Source organism: Phyllopteryx taeniolatus, chromosome 9 (genome assembly GCF_024500385.1).
Source record: "Phyllopteryx taeniolatus isolate TA_2022b chromosome 9, UOR_Ptae_1.2, whole genome shotgun sequence".
Classification (NCBI taxonomy): Eukaryota; Metazoa; Chordata; class Actinopteri; order Syngnathiformes; family Syngnathidae; genus Phyllopteryx; species Phyllopteryx taeniolatus.
Genome location: NC_084510.1, coordinates 17,837,726 through 17,862,630, shown reverse-complemented (window position 1 = coordinate 17,862,630; position 24,905 = coordinate 17,837,726). Strand labels below are relative to the sequence as shown.

Sequence of the window (24,905 nt, the reverse complement as noted above, 5' to 3'; positions counted from 1 at the left end):
TTCACAAATTTGGACCAAAAACATTAACATTTGAAGAGAAGAAAGCTGTAATATATATATATATAAAAGCAATATTACAAGATCTTTTTTCACCAGAATGATTGGAAATATTTTCAATTGTTACATGTGACTTTATTTTTGTAATTCTCAAAACCCGACGACTTCAATCTTGCAACATTGCTACTTTTTTTTACTATTAATTAATAATCCTTTGTACCACACAAACGAGGTCATTATGAATATTTTTGTTTCCAATTGCTGATGTATAACAATGCGTTCAGAAATAAATTCAGTATTAAAACATTTGAGAAGAGTAAAACGTTTGGTCAACATCTTTGCTAAATGTCTATCCGAAGTGTAACGTTAAATTTAAAGAAAGATTTAAATTAAAATAAATAAAATCTTGAAGACATAGTTTTAACATTTTGTAATACATAATTCTCCCCACTAGAGGGCAATATATGCTTGAAGTAAGGATCTTGTCATTAAATTACAGTGACACCTTCAATATGGAGGGCTAGGAACGACAAAATTATAAATAAAAGTTACACACTGATAGCATAAAATGACTCACCCTTTGATGACACATGGCAGAAATAACATTTAATTGGGGAGGTGGTCACCCTTTTTAGTAGGTTAATTATTGTAGTTAAACTAAATAAAACTACTCACCATTTAATGGCCAGACATACTGTTGAGAGAGGGGCTGCTGAAAATGAATGCATGTACTGGAGAGGTGAGTCTCTTCACATAAACACCAAATACAACCGATTGTAGTGTGCATCCGTTTTTTTTATTATTAATGTCGACTTATTGCAGCCAGGACAGATATTTGAGTAGCTGTTTTCCACTTTGCAGGGAGTAAATGCTGGATTATTTGGAGAAATGTTTCCTTTTAATAATGATTTTTTTTTACTTACAGCATAAAGAAAGCAACACAGAATTGCATTTATAACTCTGAGCTCGCCACGATACGAGTCGTAGGTGATGAGCACGCCTTTCTCCATTCCCTCTCTCTTCGTTCTGCTCGGTGACACAAGCACAAATGTGTTTGGTTCAGATAGCAACCTGACAATAGCTGCACTGAAACAGCCCACCAAAGTGTAAACACAGCTATTATGCTAAATTGCAAGGTAAAAATAAACAGTTTATTCATTTGAGGAAGGGGACTTGAGGTGTCAATTCATCGGAGGAATAAAGTAGAATTGGTCCCATGTAAAAAATGATGCATTACAAAAATAACAAAAGAGGAAATTTCCATGGAAATCTGCCATGCTTTAAATACCAGTTCTCATCTAAACACCCCATGTATGCAGCCATGTATATAGGAAACCGAATTGTCTTTGAATGCCATTCAAAAGGTAGTTAGTAGTACATGGCGTGATAACAAAGACTCTGTGAGCTTTCCATTGCGCTCTCAACATGCTCTCCATCCAGAAGTACTCATAAGATGCCAGCACTCTCGTGTTTTTGGCTGATGCACTCAAGTTTCACTGTCATGAAGAGTGGTCGCCTGGAAAGCGGCAGACACAACCTAAAACAAAGAGAACATTTAGAATTGAAAACAGAACAAAACAAGGTGAAAATACACAACACGAATTGAGTAGAATCTCCAAAGTCAAATGCCCCAGAAGTGGTACAATTTGGAGGAACATGGCCTGGGAAAATATTTCTATATACAGTACTGTATATTCCAGAAGTCTCAAGGTCAAGTGGGTGACAACGTGAGATTTCAGCCACTGCTTTCAACACAAAAGTGAGTCTCACGTGTTAAACAGGTGGAATGGAGACATCAAAAAATGTTGCCTTTAACAGGCTGTGTAAAGAGGGCTTTTGTCTCCTCCTGTGGGCTGCAGTCATTAAAGTGGATATAAAAAGTCTACACACCCCTGTCAGTTTTTGTGATATAAAAAAAATGAGGTCAAGATGTTCTAATTCATTTAGAAAAATGTTCCCATCATTAATGTGACCTGTAGAACTCAACTGAACTTTTGAAAAAAACATTTACCAATGCGGAAGTAAAAATAAACTGAGATGTGGTTGCATAAGTGTACACACCTCTTATAAATGGGGATGTGGTTGTGTTCTGAATTAACCAATCATATTCAAACTCATGTTAAATGGAAGTCAACACACACCTGCCACCATTTAACGTGCCTCTGATTAACCCCAAATAAATTTCAGATGTTTAGGGTTTTTCTCAATTGTCTATTTTTACTCTCTCTCTTGAAAAGATTGAAACAATTTTTTTTCAATTGATTTGTACAGCACAGGTTATAGATTACATTAATGGTGTTTTTTTTTTTTTTTTAAATGATTTATCTTGGTCGATTTTTTTTAATGGCACAAAAACCTGGTATTTTAACAGGAGTGTCTAGTCTTTAAGTTTTTACAGCCACTGTATATTTGGGGCAGCATTCACAACTGGCAGAAGAAATATAATACAAACCTAAATTTCTGTGGATCATTTTTACTCACAAATGAACGTGTAAGCAATGATCCAAGAATGGGAAAATGCCAGTGGCTCAAGGGGATTCCTGCACATATAGTATAAGTATTCAAGTCACTTTGAAAGTCATAGTGAATGTGAGAAATTGATAAGGCAGGCGGCTTGCCACAAAAAGAAGGACTGTATGACAAGGTTTGGAGTCAACGAGAGGATATTCGACCAAGGCAAGCAGAGTGTCATTTCCTGTGTGGTGCAATGATCACAAAAACAACATCAGCAGCCTGACTGAAGCCAGACAGACAACATCTCCAACAGTCTATTTACTGGATGTCACCTTTTTACAATACATGCCAATGATCAACATGAGCAATGTAGCATATCGCAAAATATTTGGATAGATTTACAATTAATCCATATTCAACCCAAGAATTACATTATTTCAAGATCCTTATAGTTTGAAGGAGACACATACTGTAATGCATTATTTTCATAATTTAAAACTGTTCTGAGGTGTCTGTTGCTTTCATAAAAAATACCCCGAGGAAAGATCATTCATAACACTTTACGCCCCCTATTTTTGCTGAAATTAGTGCTGTTTCACGCAAATGAGCCACTGCTCAACGCGTTTTCGTGACCATGATGACCCGGGGCAGAGCTAGGGTGTGGTCACATGAGATTCCCCATTAAGACGAAGTTCTACTGTATTTTCACTCATGAATGCAGCACTTTATCACCACACCCCTGCATTACATTTATCAATTAATGTACGGATCTGTGTATGTGGCACATGCAGCATACATTTTGGGGTATGTGCCGGCTATCAGAAACTCACCAGTTTAGGGAAAGTTAATTTTCTATGCAAATAGGTCAAAGTTAAAAAAAAATACAACATAGTGGGGACAGTGTACCTGCATGCTGTGCTGGCTGCAGGGTGGCAGAGAAATGGTTGTCCTGTGGCTTCCTGTCGCTTTTGGACTCAAAGTGAGCTGCGGCTGTGACGAGAGCTGAAGGTGGGCCACTTGATGGGTCATGGCACACGGATTAGAAACCTGACAGTTAAGAAAGATAGATAGGATATTATAGTCTATGTTTCTGATCAGAGACAAAAAGTGATCAATTCTGAACCCCCTACTGCTTTCGCAGCTGGGCTGTGGTGGGGCGGATGCAGCGATGGAAGGGAGGTGTTGTAAGACAGTAGGCCGAGCTGCTGGTGGCGGTCCATAGATGCTGACGAGTAAGGCTGCAGGCCACTTGCAGACTTCATGTTCCTGCCCAGGCTGTTTGATTTGCTCTCCCTTCGTTGGTACTCAATAGGAGACTGAAGGGCTGAAATGAGGACCGGAAATCATATTAAACGGTGCTCTTCTGATAGTTTAATCGTCAAAAAAACAAAGCGCTGGTACCATTGAGGAAGTTCCTTTGAGTCTCTAAAATCTGCACCACATCACTGAGCCAAGCTTGTTGTATTTCCGGAGTAGACGCACGCATCATAAATCGAGTCACATTGCCGTTTGTCCCACGAGACGTCAGGACGAGAGAGCTCGGGCCCTCCCTGGAATTCTGCTCCACGCCTAAGCAGCTGACCTGCAGCACACGGCCCTCGTGTTCACACAAATCCGTTAATGTATATGATAAGAACACTGCAAAAAAGGCAGGGAGTGCAGCGCCGGGCCAGTTTGCAAATACACTACTCACAAAAAGTTAACGATATTGAGCCTTCAGGTTAAATTTGAGGACGAACCTAAAATGCACTATAACCTTAATAGGTCAAGTTGATGTGACCTCTTCTAAACTTTTAAATGCATGTTTTCTAACAAGGAGCTGTATGGGAAAATTCCCTACAGATGCTTGATCCATGTATCGACCAAATATGGCTTTTGTGTGTGTGTGTTATTTTTTTTTTTTTTACGACATAAAATAAATAAAACTAACATAAGAAGAAGAAAATACACATAAGATACTATATGTGACATGAGCAGACTCACATTCAAAGCACTAAGACTCCAACGTTATCATATGGGGCATCATTCGTTATCACAATTTAGGCACAGTGTTTTCTTGTTTTTATATTTTGTCGTGGCTAACCTTGTATTTTTTTTTTTTAACGCTGAGTAAAAAGAGTGGGTAAAGTACGTCTGCAATGCAAATTACTTTAAAATTTCCCCTTCGTCATTAAAGTTAAAACTAAATGTTTTGGATTGGATTTTTTAAATATCAGCAGTGGTTAACTTCTTGTTACACTTGTATGACAATTAACAATATCCAGTTATTTAAAATGTGCCCTATACATATTGCGTAACATATTTAAAGGTTTTATGATGCAACTGTATGGATTCCTAGTTACATTATTTAATATAGGAAAATAATTTCAAAATTCGAACAAATCGAAGTCGACCAGCATCAGTTGTAAATGTTTTATAATTAATAACGAATGATTTGTGTAGTCTGCTATTTGTAATATTGTAGCAAAAGTGGAATTTAGACAAGCAGACAACAAGAGACATAATTTTCCTGGTGTGTAGCACGCTTATGTATAAAAACTGAGTGGATATAATAATACCTATCCAATACTTACCTTTATGCTGTTTTTAAAATTATAGCCTGGTAAAGAAAAGCCCTTTTTCTTATCGATTGGCTCGCTGAAGATGACCAGCTGCTCAAACAGGAAGACCCTCCTCTCCTTAGGTCTGGACAGGAAGCAGCCTTCCTGCTCGCTCACAGAGAAGGTGTCCTGCTGGAGGAGCTTCCCCTGAGCCGTGATTTTCCCCTGAAACAAGTACATCCATCACAACCATTGCCATAATGTGCACATCCAGCGCCTCTATGGGAGGGTGCAGGTTTATCTTACCCCAAAGCCTTGCAGCCTGCCCACGTTCATCATGTCGTTGCATCGTTTAGGCACAAAACATGTCACCTCCACTGCCCTCTGGGAGGAAAAAATAAAACAGATGAACCTTAGCAATTGTTGCACAGCTACATACAGACAAAAAGATGACTCAATGATTACAATAATACCTGGAGTTGCGCTACATCCCGTCCTGCTTTGCTGTAATACTTTAGGAAGTCCTGAAGATGGCAAACAGGATTGTTTTAGGATCTTTTTACCTTTGTATGCATATGAGAGACATAAAACATGAAGGTACAGTGAGTTGGGGGAGGGGGTGGGGGGGTTGGGGGGGTGGAGCAGACCTTCAGCAGAAGCTGATACTTCATGATCCGTTGGACAGGTTTGATCAACAGGTCATTGAGCTGCAGCCTGTGACCCAACTGCTGCCTGAGATCCTGTCAGGTGACACACGAAAGTGGTGACAATGCAACGCCGTGCTATGTTGTGTGACTCACTCGTGATTAATTTAAGTTCTCACTTCAAAGAAGGTCTCAATGTACTCAGAGACAACGTGCTCTGATTTGGGCTTGTTCTGACAATAAACCACATACATGTGAAGACGACGTTCCTGGAATAGACAGAGATAGATAAAACTCAGGGTTAATTCACGCAGATGCAACAAAAGCACAATTTATCTGTATACACTAGTATCTTCCTTAAAAAAAAGAAATTGTGCAATGTGTTTGTTATTATTGTGGTTATAGTTTTCAGTGGTATGGAACTGTACTGCATCATAAAGACAAGTGTTAGATGGATGGATGGATGACCCCAAGGTTGTGAGACACCTCCTCCAATCAGACAAACTCAAAACAGAAAAGTTTGAGAAAGCACAGCCTCACATGCTTGATGAAGAGCTGGGCCAACGTGTCCGGATCAGCTACACATTTTTCCAGCTCGCCCAGGAAATAACTGAGGAACACGACACAGACAAGGCAACAACGTGACACAAACCCAAAATATAGATAAAAACTGGTGGAGATGTAAGGGAATGTTGAAATAGGACACCTCTTATGCCAGTCATATATCTGATGGATGTTTCCAAACACAATCCTGTCTTTCCCTTTAAGGTCTTCTGGAACACCCTGATTGGTCATGGTCGCCATGTAGCCCTACACGCATAAACATAAATATGCACACAGTCATCTAATGAGGGGACACAAATTTCCAAGTCCTAGTTGTTTGGAACTAGGGGTTAAACGACTAAAGATTTTTTGCAGTCGACTAATGTGATCAAAGTCGAGTCTAAGTCAATTAATCAATGACATCATTGATATTTTTTTCAGCATACTACAGCGGTCGCCATCCTTTATTTATTTATTTGTTTATTTATTCATTTCTAAACCCACAGACCGGTTTCATGTGAAATCAGATTTTGACAGACCAGCAGAGAAACAAATAAAAACAAATTATTAAATACTGTATACAACTCACCATTACATGGAATGTATTTGTTGTAATTAGTGGGAGCCCTGCACATTTCTCTTCAACGAGCCGGCTGCTCTCATTTTGGTTTCCATAGCATAGCATGTTCTAAGACAGGACATTGTAGACAGGCTCCCGAAAAAATTAAGCATTTCTCTGTTTCGCTGTTTCTATTTAACTTGTGCTTTTATTATACTTTGAAGATAGAGATTCATATGTTGCAAGTGACCGTGCTACCGGCCTCATTTTTTGTTGAAAGATTTCCACACACTTGTAGCATAGTAGAGCCGTATGCGGCAAGTGTTATGACACTTTACAAATAGACAAGTGTAATGAATTTGGTGCATGTTGCAAATGTGATATGAATAAAGTTCTCGTTGGCCCACAGCTGTTGACCGTCCATTACTGGACATAATATTTGGGTGACAAAGATGGAGCTTCAATTCGCGCCAGTGCCCTTGTTCCATTCTTTTTCCCATGAATATTTTAAGACTAGCAGCGATCACAAGAGCTGAAGCTAGTTATGTGAAGCTAAGCGCGTTGTTCTTCCACAACCACCTTATTTTCGTACTGCTGGACCCATGCAGAATGGCTATATGAAGACTGCGTCGCCATGTTGGACGGATATTGCGCTGCTTCACAGAGCGTTACAGTCTGCAAATGAGCTAAAGTTGTTTGTACATTGGCCGATTGGAAGACGAGATGCCAAAAACGTCTTTAGCAATTAGTCGACTTCAAGTTTTAAACATCAATGCTGATAGTAAAGTAGACTCGTCCACTAATCATTTCAACCCCTATTTGGAAGTAAGATACAGTATACCTGCACAATGAGCCCAAGATCTTCCACATACAACCTCTCAGTCTCTATCAGCTCTGTCAGCACATATCTAAGAGAAAAAGACATTTTGGTTCAATTGAATGTAACAAATGTGCATGCGTTTATAAACATATTGACAATCATTTGTGAAGATTGAAAAGATAAAACACAACCACTTAAATCCATTACTGTATATAAGCCACATGCAGAAGAAGGTTAGCTTAGCTAAGCATTAAGCCTCACGGTCAAAATCATCAGCACCTAATAATTGTAATTATTACTGGGTTGTTTTGCTCTAAGGCTACAAATATAGTTGTGAAATAGTGTACTTTTAATCCACTGTGTTAAAAGCCAAATCAAGCAATAAAAATGCATTCATCAAACAATGACATAAGAAGCTAAATAAAAGCTAACACAAAACATGTTGTCTTGAAATAAACATTGCTCTTTTTAGCATGCTTCAAAGTTTGTTTTAGCAGTGAGGCTCCTGCTAACACGGTATGAGACGTGTCTTGGCTGGACCAACAAAAGTACTACTAATACTAAAGATCACTCAAGCAAATGACAGAATCACCATGGGAACAAGGAAGGCTGTATTCTCATTCATGCATGCCAACATACTATCTAAATAGTGTTGAAGCTAAAATGACTACATATTGTTGCTTCAAAAGCAAAGGTTTACAGTAGTTCAGGGTTTTGACAATTTATGTATTTTTTTGCAGTTGCTCAGAGGATTTTATTTGTTTTTACTGGAGAATTGCATTGTGGGCCACATCAAATGCTCTTTGGCCCGCAGGACTACCTTTTGGTTCTGATGACCCTGAATGTGGCACCTCCCTTGCAGGAAAAATTAAATATGTGATGTTTTTTTCTCTTCAGTCTTTGTATGGTCATTCATGAAAAAAATAAATGTACCATACTGCTTCCACACAGCCCTCAGAAAAACTGATTTTCCCCCAAATGCCCACTGAAGTGTGTGGAGACTCTTACAAGCTCTTCTCAAAGGCAATGCTCCTCTCTTCTTCGCTGTCCACTGCAATAGACCACTGGCTACCAGCATCCTCGGTCACATTGCAGCTGTTGTCCTCACCTTGGAGAGTGTTGACACTGGATGTGTGGCTCTAAAATGAACATGTACATATTTTGGTCAGCATTATGGTAACATACACAACTCAGAAAAAGTTAGGGATATTCTGATTTTGGGTGAAATTCATTATAGCCTATAGAGGAAAACGTCTGAATTCTGTAAACTTCTGAATGCAAATGTTCAACTGTTCACTGTTCAATACTTTTTGCAAAACTTGCTGTTCTCTAACAAGGAGCTGAACAGCAAAATTCACAGCAGTTGTTTGATCCATGAACATTTTCAAGGATGTCCACTTCTATGCTTTCTGTGACTTTTCCAATCTCTCTGTATCTCTGTTGCAACCTGCTGTGAGTAGTGTACTATCATGCACATATGAAAGGAAACAATATAGTATCTCATTCTGTCTCTTCTGTCCTATACCTCTCTCGATGACCTTTTGGTTGTTTTTTTAAGAGTGTGACAATGTCTTCCATCAGTGATAAAATGCTAACTAAACGTGTGTAAGTATTAGGAGATGCTGCAAACGCGTCCTAAACCATCATCAGAGGTGCACTTTTGCTGATCCTTTTTTGGAAAGTCATGACCAAATCCCAAGAAGCCTGAGAGTATTAAGCACTTTCTGATGGCTCTAACAGCTGTAGGCGAGATTTGTAGCTGTAACAGAAGTAGAAAAGTAGCATGGGGTCTGATGCATGGTGGTGATTTGTCAAAGAGGATGGGGTGTAGAGGGGGGTGGGGGTAACAGCATGGAGAGCTGTTATATAACAAACGGCCCTCCTCACCTAAAAGCAGTCTAATCTAATGTGAATTTGGCTGTAATCCTCTTGACATACTGCAGTCTCACTACATTCTGTTCTCTATCCCTGAACACCGCTTCATAATCCCTCTGTTAAGTCACCATGTAGGTCAAATTTGCACTTTGACGTTTGAGCTGGCGGCACGGTAGCCGACTGGTTAGAGCGTCTGCCTCACAGTTCTGAGGACCTGGGTTCAATCCCCGGCCCCGCCTGTGTGGAGTTTGCATGTTCTTCCCGTGCCTGCGTGGGTTTTCTCCAGGCACTGCGGTTTCCTCCCACATCCCAAAAACATGCGTGGTAGGTTAATTGACAACTCTGAATTGCCTGTAGGTGTGGATGTGAGTGGTTGTTTATTTCTATGTGCCCTGCAATTGGCTGACAACCAGTTCAGGGTGTACCCCGCCTCCTGCCCGATGATAGCTGGGATAGGCTCCAGCACGCCCACGACCCTCGTGAGGAGAAGCGGCTCAGAAAATGGATGTCCTCTCCCAAAAGACATTTTGACATTTAAACTGCAGAATTGAGCTAGACTCTCCTTCTAAATGCTGTTATCTCAACAACAATAGGGCTTTTGGCCGCTCTTACTGTCGATTTACGAGAGACCAGACCTATAAGTTTTTCGAGATACAAGCTGTCGCTTGGCCTTTGTCTTGAGTAGCGAGGAACATTTTGAGATATGAGCACCAGTTATGGTGGCAGTGAACTTCACAATAAATTGCAGTTTGGCAGATTCTTTGAACAATTCTTCAAAAAAGAACCCACAGGCTCACTTCAAGCGGTTTATTGCCACTCTCAGTTGAACTTCACTTTAAAACTAAACAGATAGCAGAAATATACACATTGGCTATTTAACCAAACCAATCCTAACACACAGTGCAAAAGGCCAGAGATGGGTTAACAAAACTAGCATCGATGCTGCGGTAATTATGAGTCTTTAAACTACTTATATTTGAACACAATCGATAGCAAATCTTGGAGACAGCAGAGCATACAACAATACTCACAGGCATATATTCTTTATCCTCTGTGAAAAACAACTAACATTATTGAAGTTTAGATGCGACTGTCTTCTGTGTTTTATCATCAAATCTGCGTGTAGTATGTCTGTATGAATTCTACTGCCCCCTGGTCACCAAGGCACACACACACCAGAATGAGTAGCACAACGCCCATTGAATTAACATGAAGAACTATACTGTAGGGTACTATTATTTTTAATTGAAAACCCATTACAAACAATTTTGTATGTGGTTTTCTGAGTGTTGACAGTTGTAACAGTTTGGGGAAGGCCTTTTTCTGTTCCAGCATGCCTGTTCCCCATTGGACATACTGTTTGGATGCGTTTGGTGTGGAAAGCCCTGACTTAGAATCCCATCAAACATCACTGGAACGAGCTAGAATAGATATTGTGAGTGACCCCTGATCTCACAAATGTCTGTTTTTCTGAGTGGATAGCTGCAAAAGGGTAGACAAACTCCACAAACATCCATAGGCCTGCATCTCACCTTGCCTCTAGGCTCTAACTCTGACTTAAATTACTTGACCCCCCTACCCAACACTGACTCTGTTCTACTGGCCGCTTGATTACATCCAGATGCTGTCGAGAAAAGCCTGCAGGATTGATCTGGCTCCCATAAACCTCTCAGTAAAGTTTTGGGTTACCAGACAGTGGTGAAATGTGCATTTGGCACAATTAGTGAAAATTTAATTGTGTGTGTGAATACGAAGCCGTTCACATGCAAACGCTGAACTGCATTTGCATGTTTTGTGATTCATAGCCTGAGGGATTTTGTTATTTGCTTGCATATATCATCATTAGGACATGAAACCTGAATAACTAAGGGATTTGACTGCTGGGAAGGTTAAACATTTGTGGTAAAAGTCATCTGAAACATTCCGATTTGTCAACAAATGTGTACTTTGCAACAGTCTAGGTTTACAGGATATTGCATACAGTATAGCATTATAAAATGCTATAATTACCATATACAGTGAACCCATGCTTTTTCGCTATTCATGAATTCACGTTTTTTGTGCTCTTTCTGCAACACCCTTTATTAAGAGGCCACAAGATGCCATCAAAGCCTTGGCTAATAGGAAAGTAGTAATTGGTGTCAAGGAAGTATAGTATGTTGAAATGATACAGCTTGACTACTCTAAGGTCTATGTCGAGGAAGAATTACCGGTAAGTTTAGCTGGGGTTGTTAACGTAAGTTACGGAGAGTTTTTGCCGCATGGGTATTTATTTGCTCTGCTGAGTGGCTATCAAAAAGCTCAAGCTACCAAACGACGCAGATATCATTATTGTTTGACAAATGGTATTCTTAAGGGTTGCTAAGGCGTTACATGCGCACTTCCTGTGCTGCTTCTTCTTTTCGGCTTGTCCCGTGAGGGGGTCGCCACAGCGTGTCATCGTTTTCCATTAAAGCCTATCTCCTGAATCCTCCTCTCTAACACCAACTGCCCTCACGTCTTCCCTCACGACATCCATCAACCTTCTCTTTGGTCTTCCTCTAGCTCTCTTGCCTGGCAGCTCCATCCTCATCATCTTTCTACCAATATACTCACTATCTGTCCTCTGGACGTGTCCAAACCATCGAAGTCTGCTCTCGCTGACTTTGTCTCCAAAACTTCTAACCTTGGCTGTCCTTCTGAAGAGCTCATTTCTAATTTTATCCAACCTGGTCACTCCTAGAGAGAACCTCAACATCTTCATTTCCGCTGCCTCCAGCTCTGCTTCCTGTTTTCTCGTCAGTGCCAAGGTCTCTAATCCGTACATCATGGCTGGCCTCACCACTGTCTTATAAACTTTGTCCTTCATCCTAGCAGAGACTCTTCTGTCACATAACACACCTGACACCTTCTTCCACCCGTTCCAACCTGCTTGAACCCGTTTCTTCACTTCCTTACCACACTCACCATTGTTCTGGACTGTTGACCCCAAGTATTTAAAGTTCTCCACCCTTGCTATCGCTTCTCCCTGTAGCCTCTCTCTTCCCCCTCCACTCCTCTCATTTATGCACATATATTCTGACTTACTTCGGCTAATCTTCATTATTCTCCTTTCCAGTGCATGCCTCCATCTTTCTAATTGTTCCTCCACCTGCTCCATGCTTTCACTGAAGATCACAATGTCATCTGCAAACATCATGGTCCATGGGGATTCCAGTCTAACCTCATCTGTCAGCCGATCCATCACCACTGCAAACAGGAAAGGACTCAGGGCTGATACCTGTTGCAGTCCCACCTCTACCTGAAACTCCTGTCACACCTACAGCACACCTCACCACTGTTCTGCTACCACCTCATACATGTCCTGTATTATTCTAACATACTTCTCTGTCACTCCAGACTTCCGCATGCAGTACCACAGTTCCTCTCTGGGTACTCAGCCATAGGCTTTCTCTAGCTCTACAAAGACACAATGTAGCTCCTTCTGACCTTCTCTGTACTTTTCCATCAACATCCTCAAGGCAAATAATGCATCTGTGGTACTCTTTCTAGGCATGAAACCATACTGTTGCTCGCAAATACTCACTTCTGTCCTGAGTCTAGCCTCCACTACTCTTTCCCATAACTTCATCGTGTACCTCATCAACTTTATTCCTCTGTAGTTCCCACAACACTGCACATCACCCTTGTTCTTAAAAATGGGCAACAGCACATTTTTCATCTATTCCTCAGGCATCTTCTCACGCGCAAGAATTCTATTGAAAAAGCTGGTCAAAAACTCAACAGCCACCTCTCCTAGATGCTTCCATACCTCCACAGGAATGTCATCAGGACCAACTACCAACTTTCCATTTTGCATCCTCTTTAATGCCTTTTCTAACTTCCCCCTTACCAATCATTGTCACTTCCTGGTCCACCACACTTGCCTCTTCGACTCTTCTTTCTCTCTCCTTTTCCTCATTCATCAACTCCTCAAAGTATTTTTTTCCATCTATCCAGCACACTACTGACACCAGTCAACACATTTCCGTCTCTATCCTTAATCCCCCTAACCTGCTGCACATCCGTCCCATCTCTATCCCTCTGTCTGGCCAACCTGTATAGATCATTTTCTCCTTCTTTAGTGTCCAACCTGGCATACATGTCATCATATGCCTCTTGATTGGTCTTTGCCACCTCTATCTTTGCCCTACGTCGCATCTCCATGTATTCCTTTCTCCTCTCCTCAGTCCTCTCAGTGTGCCACTTCTTCTTTGCTAACTTTTTCATTGTATGATTTCCTGTACTTCTCCCCTTTCCTACCAGAAGATACACCAAGTACTCTCCTGCCTGTCTCTCTGATCACCTTGGCTGTAGTGGTCCAGTCTTCTGGAAGATCCTAATGTCCACCGAGAGCCTGTCTCAGCTCTTCCCAAAAAGGCACACAACACTCTTCCTTTCTCAGCTTTCACCACATGCTTCACTGCTATGCCGATCCGGTATGGAATTCTTTAGATGAAGCTCATATTTGTTTGGCAAAGTTTTAAACCGGATGCCCTTCCTGACGCAACCCTCTGCATTTATCCGGGCTTGGGACCGGCCTACAGTTTGCACTGGCTTGTGCCCCCCATAGGGCTGCATTATGCGCACTTCCGGTGCATTTTACTGAAATCAAATCATCTGTTAGCAATTTATTTTTAAGTGGAATGTTGTAAGATTAATGAGTTTGAAATGATATTAAAGTGTTTGGGGAGAAGAGTTTGTGGTATATTTATGGTTGAAATTATTAATATCGGCAATTATAATTCAATTCAATTACAATTTTTTTTGCTGTCCACGACAAATAGCAAGGGTTTGCTGTAGAAATATAAGGTTGTTAACAAAAGTTTGTTTGTGCATCTGTTAGTAAGTCAGGCAACCTCCTGGTTCATAGTGACTCAAATTGTAAATTACTATGCCCCTAAGACCATCACTTATAGCAAAAGTATGCGCCACCCCTCTACATAGTTTTGTGGAAATCTTTTTTGGTACTTTTTGCATAATCCTGTTTAAAAATGTTTACTTCGTCAAAATGTGTCCTGGGAAAAGAATACTTTTATTTGGTTATTTGAAGTATTTTTTTTACTTCGTATGATTATGGTGGTGTTAGGGGTTGAACCAACTAGTCGACTTTATCACTCCGCAATGCCAGTTATAGCTTGAAGTGGATTAATCTCAAATCCATGTGGCTAAAACACCACACATGCCTCACTGAAATCAAAACGTGTGTGTGTGCCTCAAGCGTGTGGAAATATTTGACTAAAAATGAGATCGGTAGTCTATCCTCAAATATAATAACTGCACACCCATCTGAAAAGGCACCCGCTTACATTAGCTGACAAACAGCGTTAAATCCTCATATCAGCAGTCAGCGAATTCACCAAACAGCAAAAAGACAGACAGTACACTGTAGCGTCTGCTTCGACGATGAAATGATAACAAACAGTAGACATCAATAAACTCCTTGCATCGGCCCCACCCCCAACTCACTCATCCAATCACAAATCACAGACACCTTAATGGTCTTGGAGAAAGTTGGATCTTATAAAACTCTTCTAACAATCAATGTAACACAACTGCAAGTTTGCTACAATACATTATTGCAATGCATTCCCCCCTCCTGAAGTTTTTTTTATTGTACAGTGGACCCCCGCTATTTGCGGGGGATAGGGACCGGGCCGGCCCACGAATGGGGAAAATCTGCGGATAATTGACGCCCATTATGATTGCATTGAAAAAAAAGGTAAACCCAAAGAAATTCTTGAATAAGATAATAAACCATTGATAAGCATTTTTGGGGTTGGTTTTCCCCAAAAAAGAAAAATGAAAAAATAAATACAAATTGGCAAAAACATGTGAAAAACATTTGGAAAATAAATAAATAAAAATCAGCGGATAAGTGAATCTGCAGGTGCCAAACTGCGAGTATGTGGGGGTCCACCGTATTTTATAATTTCCAACGGTCTGTGAGACAGTGAATGTATCCGAACCTCAACGGCTGAGTCAGTGTCTGAATGTGATTGGCTGAGCAAGTCGAACATCAAAGTGTTCAATCCTAAAGTGGTATCAAATTGTATATTTGTGTGATATGTAATTTTATGTAATGTTATAATAGAGACATTACAAGACTTTGTGTATCTCCTTCTTGCAGGAGGTCCGATAAGTCTCCCTGTTGGGAAGGCTGCAAAGGAGACGATGCTTCGCAACTCAACAGGCCATCTTTCCACACCTGTGCAAGAAAATGCAAACATTATCATCAAATGTTTCATCTGAATAAATACAAGTATTAATTGATTTAAAACCCTACCAAATCTGCAGAGGGGAGGATTGTGTAGTCGCTATCATGCAGGTCCAAAGGCCTTGGCTGAGCTCTGCTGTGGGAATGGAGCGATGGCTGCTGTCTCCCGTCTGACCTGCACATTTGCTTCTCGACCCGCCCCGCTCCCCCTCTGGCGTCGGAGCTTAGCTTGCGGACCGGAGTGGTGAGCCACTTCTTCAAGGCGCTGACGGGGTGCCGTGATACTCCAGAGCCGGGGCTGGAGCTCCCTGAGGCCTGGGGGGACACCGGGCTCAGCGCCGGGTTAATGGTACCATCGACGGTCGCCACAGAGTACGACTCTGCTGCAGGGAGCAGAGCGCATAATTGTGGGAGTGTGTCCTCTCGGGTCACAAGCTGCAGACAGATTTCTACGCAAATTTTCAATTTCCTGTGCTGAGCCCTAACTGAAACTTACAGTAAGTCACTGCAACTGCTGTACCCATTGGTACAAATTTCTAATTACTTATACAGAGTTGCTCTCATGAGGAATGTCTCCAAATCACAGGCAGAAATTCTATACGTTATTTTGACTGTACTTATTTGTCATAGAAGGTGAAAAGATCATACGTTAAAAATATTCAGAAACCGTTCCTTTTTCTTCTCCTGTGCCTGATACTGTAATGATGGAAAGTAGCTGTTTGAGATGCATAATAGACCTAGTTGTAGTTCAACCTCAAATAACACTGGGGAACACAATTTTTGTTGAGTTAGGTCTGACAGCTGTTTTTAACTAATTTTTGGGTACGTAATACAAAACTGATCTCAGTTTTTCTCTATCACGTCAGGTTTTTTAACTATAGGATCCCCGATTTCTTAAAATAATGTGATTTTCATATATGTATCTTTCTATGTAAATAAAACACTAAGAAGGAACAGTTACAAGCTTTGAAAACTAAAAAAACAGCATAAAACTAACTCGAACTTACAACGGTATGCCCATGGTTACAAGGTTAAGAGAAAAGCCAGCACAAATTGTCTTCATTCCTACTATGCTAGCTTTCTGTAAGCAGCTATTGATCGCACTGACCTGTTGGGAGCTGCACACACCTCTCACCGCACTTTCTCAATTGTGACTGCACAAACAAGTTGCCACATAGCTGTAGATGAGTCCATGAGTCGTAATCAACTGGCATGTTTTATTCCAGCTAATCAGTGTAATTTTGCTTCAAATCTATCTGGAGGGTAAACTTTACGTGCTAGAAAAAAACTGACTGCAATTTTGGAATCAGCATGCCAATTTAAGTTGAAGTCAGTATAAAAATCTAACTCAACAGAATATTTATTTCCAATTGTTCCCCAGTAATGTATCTTTAAGTAATCCATTTGAGTTTTTAGTTTATAGTATGTTTTGCAAAGCAAGTGGCGGGGGAGAGGGGGGTGTGGGGGGGGGGGGGGGGGGGGTGTGGGGGGGGGGGGGGTGGACTACACAAAAAATGAACTCATAAAAGTGGTTATAGTTAGGTAAATAAAAAAAAATACTGTAATATCATGAATCCTGCACATTTATCCTGTTCAGGGTAATGAATGGCCGACTCCACCCTGAACTGGTCGCCAGTCAGTTGCAGGTCACATATAGACACAGGCAACCATTTGCACTCACATTCACACAGTCACTAAGTGGGAAGCGAACCCACCAACCAGTGACCGATATTAAAACAGTAAGATGAAATTAAATGTATTTGGACAAGTAGCAAAATGGCAATGAAACTATGAATTAAATGTTATTGGCATCCTCCTTTTAAATGTAAGTTTGCTACTATCTAATGACTGCAACACTAATCCAAAGGACACTCAAGTAAAAGTATAAACCTCAAGACCTCAACTCATTATGTTCATTAATCAAGACTTCAATATGTGATCCCGTCATGCCCCAGCTGGATTTTCTTTTCCATCTTTTAGCTTACATTTTGTGTCAAAAAATGTTCACACAGTTTCCATCAAGAAACCTAACATTAACATGTCATCCATTCATTTTAGTTGTCCAGGACTATATTGTCATAAGCCATTACTCCCTGTCATCACATTCATGTAAGCTTTAATCACAATGACAAGCCTGCTAGGCAAATATAGGCCGGGCATTTGTCCAAACTGCCATTGAAAAAGACACCGTACATAACAGGAAAGTAAAAATCCAGATGGTCAGGCATGAGCCTGCAATATCCCACTGCACAAATATCCCATTAGCTGGTGAAAATATTATAGCAAAAAAGTTGTTGTCCACCTTTGAAAAACTACTTAAGTAATGTAATAAACATTGATTTAGAGAAGTTTTAGTGAAGTTCTGCAAGTTTTTGTTCGAAACCTTCATCTGAACATCAAGCAACTGTGGTCCTTTAAAGCCGCGTGAATTCACCTTCAAGATTAATAACAACAAATTCTTTCACTGAGGGTTTTTGATAGTATTAGTTATTTTCCAACTGGATCTAATAAAAAATAAGCCTGACCAGAACAAATAGATCTTGGTTCCTCTCTTTATCTCAGTCAGTCAGTTGTCTTCATTCTTTCACTCTTGTATACATGGACAACATTTTTGGTATTTTTCTGTTAAAGAACAAAAAAGCCACAGTTGTCACTGAGTGATTTGAATCTGAAAAAAATGAATTATATATAAAAATATAATGAAACAATTTGTGAACCTTTCAATGAGCACCTGCCGACGAGTATTTTCTCCCAATGAAAACACACACACACACGCACGCGCGTGGACACACACACACACACACACGTACACACAACACACCCAAAGAAACTGCTCTAGCTAGCTCAGGCTGCCTTCTCTGATGCCAGACTGCATGTTTCTGCTCCTTCCATAGATCTCCAATAGGATTTAGATCAGGGCTCATTGAACTCAACTTCAGAATAGTTCAATGTTTTGTTTTTAGCCATTCTTGGGTGTTTTTAGCTGTGTGTTTTGTTTTATCCTGTTGGAAGATATATGACCCGTGGCTGAGATCAAGCTTTATGACACTGGGAAGCACATTTTGCTCCAGAATGCCAAAGCAGCCCCAGAACATAACCGAGGCTCCTTCATGTTTCACAGTTGGTACAGTGCCCTTCATTGCTGATGTGGCTTGCCAAGATCCTCCAGTTTAGCCTCTTCTGTCCAAAGGAGATCCTTCCTGAAGCTTTGGGCTTGTTAATATGCATTTTGGAAAGTTCCAGTACCATTAGTCTCAAATTATAGTGTTTTTCCTTTCTTCAACGGAAGGGTACCAACAATTTTGTTCACGTATATCAATGATTTTCTCATCGAATGCACAAAAATACAGCTAATAAAACTACTGTTAAAATCCATCACCTTCTGGCCAACATGTCTACCTTTTTGGCGCTGAAGTGGAAGCTTTGCCCCCAGAAGCATCAACAATGACGCTAAATCTGGTGTGTCCAAAATAAGAGCCCAGGGGCCATTTGCGGCCCGCCGCCCGTTATTTAGTAGCCCACGGCAGCCATTTTCAGCACTTTTGATTGGTCAATGATTTGTCGATATAACAGACCCACATGGTGACTGACCAATAGCATAGATTTATGGAAAAATATTCAATTGACCAAATTTGGATATAGGTTTCTGCCCAACAGTGACCAGATATAATACTACAATATATATTTGCGCAGCATATCTTTACCTACACTGATGAATTGGTTTTAGCATGTTATATAAATTAAAGGTAAAAAAACACCCTTGCACCCTTTAATTTTTCTGTATATTCGACCCTTGGAAGAAACTTTTGGACACCTCACCAAAATGGTGTGTGACGGTCACTGCGATGTCCAAATTGCTACTGAGGTGCAAGTTAGTGTTTGTTTGGGGAGCTTATGTAAGGGGTCATTTTCCCACAGAGCAACAGCTGGATGTCCATCCGGACCCGAGGGTGTCAGCAGAGCACGCAGGGGCCAACACTGGGATTTCAACCTTGCATGCAGGCTGTACAGTATAGGCAGCACCAGTAATATTATTAATGCTTTACCACAGCAAACTAAAGCTGATTTGTGAGAGTTGTCAGGGGCTCGAGTCAGTTGATACCTGTCGTGTTGCCAGGTGGATTAAAGGTGGCTGAGGGTGATTGAAAAAGACAATGGGGCTAAAACATTAGCAAGGACTCAAATTCACTGATAGAAGTCTCTGTGAATTTAACATCAGTTGTTTTGTTTCTAGTTCTGTGTCCACTGTATTGCTGCTACTGTATAAGTAACTCTTTGTGTTGGACAATTTCAAGGGGTTCAGCATGTATAACTATATTACATGTCACTAAAGTAGGAAATAATTTTCACTGTTTACTCATGCATGGAAATCTGAGAATGCGTCTCTCACTTCACAATTTATCAGGCTCTGATGAGAGAAACCTATCAGATTCTGTGACCTATTTACATAATCAAAATCTTTTAGTTAAATATTTAGTTCTAGTAACACTCCATTACAAATAAGTCTTGCGACCAATGTAGCAGCCGTGGCTAACGTCGAATTGTTTAGAACGCTAGCGCTGCTATTTTGTTGAAGCTGGATGTGGATTCTCTTTGACTTTTAATCACGACTACACACTTTCATCATAACTTGCCATTATGAATGTCCATGTTTGAGAATCGCACTCGTGCATTTTAGTTAGGGCCGTGGCTTCGGTCCGGTCCGGGGGTGGGGGGGGGATTCGTCAAGTGAAGCTACATTCAATTCTTGCTAGCAGTTTCACTGTAACACTGCAAACTCCCCATTTAACACTGTGCTGGACTTGAAAAGAGTTAAAAGCACTCTAACATTATGCACAGTTTGAACATTAACATTAAATATTTCTAAAAGATTAAATACAACTGCATTATACTCAAACATTTAATACAACTGAGTAGTACTTAAATGTACTGTACCGGAATAAAATTGAAGTTTAAGCCACTGTAACAGCATATGTATGCACAGTTTGAATGTCTTTGCATACCACTGGAGGGAGCCCACATGCCACTGTAAATAATCCATCCATCCATTCCACCCATTTTCTACACCTAACTGCAGGTTAGAGGCAGGGTACACCCGGAACTGGTTGCCAGCCAATTGCAGGGCACATATAAACAAACAACCATTCGCACTCACATTCATACCTACAGGCAATGTAGAGTCTTCAATTAACCTACGTGAATGTTTTTGGGATGTCGGAGGAAACCGGAATACCAGCAAAAAAAAAAAAACACACACACACAGGCACAGGGAGAACATGCATACTCCACATAGCCGAGGCCAGATTTGAACCTGGGTCCTCAGAACTGTGAGGCTGATGTGCTAACCAGTTGCCTACCATGCCGCCCCACTGTAAATAATACAGAGGAAACTACATGTACAAACTGTGGCACATGAACGGACGGGGGCAGTTCCCCACCAGAGTTTTGCAGATGATACTGTAGTGAAAAAAAGCAGTGATTTAAATGTGATATTATCATGTAACTTGTCACATTCTCCTTATAGCACTGTTTGGAGTAATTACCCCAATGTTTCTTTGTCCCTGCCGCCTCTCCCCGTCCATTCATAGTTATGGCAAGCAGTCCTGTTTGACTGCAGTAATGTGCGTTCTTCGACAGGGGCAGCAGATAGCAGTAAAGGTATCTTTTATCTGCAATTGTCTGGCAACCAGTTCAGGGTGTACCCCACCTCCTGCCCGATGACAGCTGGGATAGGCTCCAGCACGCCCGCGACCCTAGTGAGGAGAAGCGGCTCAGAAAATGGATGGATGGATGGTATCTTTTATTTGAGCCCTTCTAACAAGCATAAATTACAGCAATACGTCTCATATGATAGACCACATAGACCTACAGTATGTGTGCAACACAAACATTGTAATTAAACTACAATAATGCAACACAAAAATAAACTATGGCTGTCAATCAATTTATTAAATCAGATTAATCCCACTTTTGAATTTTGATTAATCGGGATTAATCACAGGTGCCAAATATACCACACATAGTACCACATTTTGCTTTGAGATGCTATTTTAAAATTGTTGTGCTTCAATGAAAATGGAGGTCAGCTCTCCATTATATGCAAATTACTTTTTTTTTTTTAAGTCCCAACGGGGTGACTTTCGAAGCAAAATTTGCTGCCAAACACACCAGGCGGAGTGACCTGATCAATGAATTTATAGCAACCTGCACCGCATTTCAGATATCCATCCGTGGTTAAGGTGAAGGAGTGTGGTCAAAATAAATTGTGTGATTAATCTGAGATAAAACATTATTAATGTGATAATTGTTTGTGATTAATCATAAATTAATGCTCTAACTTTGACGGCACTAAAACAAACCCAATAACACTTATAATTTACATTTCCACTATTTGCATACTGTTAATGAGTGGCAACGCGACAATAGTAAACTTGATAAGCAAAAGGCATTTTTTTGTTATTATACCTTAAATGAGGTTGCTCTCAAACATGGCATGACCGAATAAAAGAATCCTCGTAAAAGTTTATCCTTGTTGCTGTAGTGAATAACTAATATTTTATTGTACTTGTGAAGTTGAATAAATAATTTTAAGACTATTTGATTTATGTTTTCTCTTGTAAAGTGTCATTGGAATATTTATTTATTTTTTTAAAGCATTGCAACAGTAATAGAATGTACCAAGCTTTCCTGGCGTATGTAGTCTCCTGAGTGGTTGGTGCCCCACCAATTTATTTCCTATAAAAACTCTTCAGCAAGACTTCATTTTCACGTCACATTAATTCTCAGCATCCATCCGCATAGAGCGGCTCTGTAATCACTCTGTGAACAACTGGAACAACACAGGATTTAAAGGTCAAGGCAGTGATCGCACATAAAGTGTGTGTGTGTCTGTGTGCATGCACATCTTTGTGTGCATCTGTGTGTTTAGTTGCTTTGGCTCCAAACCAGTGCTACAATATCAGGAGTATTCATTTTGGTATTTACCCAGTACCACACACACAGTGCATACAAAATTACCAATGTTATACAGCAGAACAAAACAAGATTTATACTAATGCGACGACCAAATATTGATGTTGCACTCATAATTAAAGGCATGTTTATACATACAGTATAGTATACAAATATTGGCCCCCTTAAGGTCTAAAAAATATAATTCTCTCACTTTTCTGGCATTTAGCAGATAGAAATAATTTTGGTAATCTTAATTGATCATTTTATACAGTCACAGCTAAAAATATTGGCACCCCAGGGCTGCCAATATTTTTTAGCACGACGGTGTACAGTAAAGCTTGCTGTAGTAAATATAACCTTTTGTATAGGAATATTTGATAGTTTTTGTTCACCTCTTACATACCAGTGTTTTCCCAACCTTTATTGAGCCAAGGCACATATTTTATATTCTGGAAAAATCTTACGGCACATCACCAAAGAAAAATGTCACAAAAGTAGATACATAGTTAGTGGAAGAGCATTGTTTTGCTTGTCACTATACTTCACTGGCATAAATACAGGAACAAAGATACATTATTTGGAGCAAATCATTTTCGGACCAATTACATGAAATTGGACAATTTCCCAGGGCACACATGATGATCTCTTACGGCACACTAATGTGCCACTGCACACGACTGTATACAGGATGTATAAAATAAAATTTAATTTTTCTAACCTGATCTCCATATTTTCCATTTACTATGAAGCCCATAAGTGATAGACATCTATTTTGTCCAAATACCACATTTTAAAGCTGGTAGGTAAGGAACAAATGTAAAGTAGGAATAGGTGAACATTTTAAAACGTAGATAAAATAAATCTGACAATGTAGGAGTACAGCAAGGACAACACACACAAAGTTTTTTTAGGCAAGCATCCACGTACTGTACCTCTGAGTTGGACAAAGCAGCACCCACATTTACGGAGTAGTTTTCTAAACAGGTGTTGACACCCGCATCCCCGTTGCTGGTGACCCCCTCTCATGACCATCCTTTGCCACTGGCACACTCAAGAGTCACATCGGATGCAAGCATAGTGCTGGACAAAGACTGACACATGCAAACGCACTATTCCGGTGGTAATCCCCAGAGGAAAAGACAAACTTTTTCCCTTAGTCATTTTCCAAAAAGAAAAGAGACAAAAATGGTCTAAACACTCTATCTCACTCTATCTGTGGTCAGATAGTAGGCAATGAGCGTATGGGAGGAACCATAAGTAGTTGAGGGGCTGATAGAGACAAAAGGGGGGTGGCGAGATATGTGATGAGGGTGGGATAACACGCTCACATGGCTCAGCCAGCGTTGACATCCTGGCCCCGCCTCCTCTCACCCGCTTGGCTCCCCTTGATCCCCCTCCTTTGATTCCCCACTATGATTTTACACGCTGCTTCAGTTTTGGTAAGCAGCTTATTTAATAATGGAAACTGTATTCACCAAGAGGAAAGAGAATAAGAACTGATACTGAAATGGGACAACAATACAACTATGGCATTGCTATCGTTAACTAATCAAAATGTGAAACACTTGACCCCATAACCACAATTATAAACATGCAGTGGTGACTTGAAATTCTAAAAGTGACCTGACTTACGAGTTTTTTGAGATATTAGCCATCATTCGGCCAATTATTTTTTGGGGAATTGCAACCAAAAATAAATAAATAAATAACACTGAATGGGCAGTGAACTCAACTTAAATCACTCGACAAGCAGCAATTTGGGAGAGAGTGAACAATTCTTCAAAAAAAGAAAACTTCAAGCTGTTTAAAGCCACTCCCAGTTGAAGTTTCCTGTCAAACTAAACGGAAAAACAAAGGGAATTACATGTGTATTTAAAACGATTACTCAACTTTGTCTTCTGCTAGCTAAATGCTAACACACAATGCAAAATGACATAGACGGGCTACCGGCTAGCAGCGATAGTCACGGTGTTATAACCCTTCAAGCAACGGATATTTGAAGACAAACGGTGCATCAACCCATGTAGACAGACAATATAACAATATTCACAGGCATATTTTCTTTATTCTCTGTGAATAATGACTAATGTTATTGCAGAATACTGTATTTTGTCTTTGTGTCTTCATAACTGTAATATACTGCCATCCAGTGGCCAAATCACAACCCCCAGAAGGAGTTGCAATGAATTATGATGATGCACAAAGTTCTGTACGTTCTATTAAATTATCGTATTACTTTGTTTTATAAAGTAAATATTATAAAGTGCTGTTTTCCTTTGTGGCG

General features: G+C 40.3%; 1 protein-coding gene across 2 annotated transcripts in view; it reads right to left on the bottom strand.

The window, feature by feature from the left end:
- Positions 1-505: 505 nt before the first annotated feature.
- arhgef25b (Rho guanine nucleotide exchange factor (GEF) 25b) overlaps positions 506-24,905 on the bottom strand; it is a 40,061-nt gene continuing 15,661 nt past the window's right edge. Inside the window, exons 1-16 of one of the 2 annotated variants that reach the window (XM_061785439.1) lie at positions 23,554-23,903; positions 15,737-16,050; positions 15,554-15,658; positions 8,566-8,696; positions 7,579-7,645; positions 6,342-6,445; positions 6,176-6,245; positions 5,815-5,904; positions 5,639-5,731; positions 5,465-5,515; positions 5,298-5,375; positions 5,025-5,216; positions 3,853-4,033; positions 3,582-3,775; positions 3,358-3,498; positions 510-1,534 (exon numbers count right to left, since the gene is read on the bottom strand). In XM_061785439.1, the coding sequence (XP_061641423.1) occupies positions 1,484-1,534; positions 3,358-3,498; positions 3,582-3,775; positions 3,853-4,033; positions 5,025-5,216; positions 5,298-5,375; positions 5,465-5,515; positions 5,639-5,731; positions 5,815-5,904; positions 6,176-6,245; positions 6,342-6,445; positions 7,579-7,645; positions 8,566-8,696; positions 15,554-15,658; positions 15,737-16,050; positions 23,554-23,653 (1,962 nt within the window). In that variant the 5' untranslated portion in view covers positions 23,654-23,903 and the 3' untranslated portion in view covers positions 510-1,483. Of the gene's footprint in view, positions 1,535-3,357; positions 3,499-3,581; positions 3,776-3,852; positions 4,034-5,024; positions 5,217-5,297; positions 5,376-5,464; positions 5,516-5,638; positions 5,732-5,814; positions 5,905-6,175; positions 6,246-6,341; positions 6,446-7,578; positions 7,646-8,565; positions 8,697-15,553; positions 15,659-15,736; positions 16,051-23,553; positions 23,904-24,905 lie in introns of those variants that run through there. The other variant, XM_061785440.1, reaches the window with a different exon arrangement.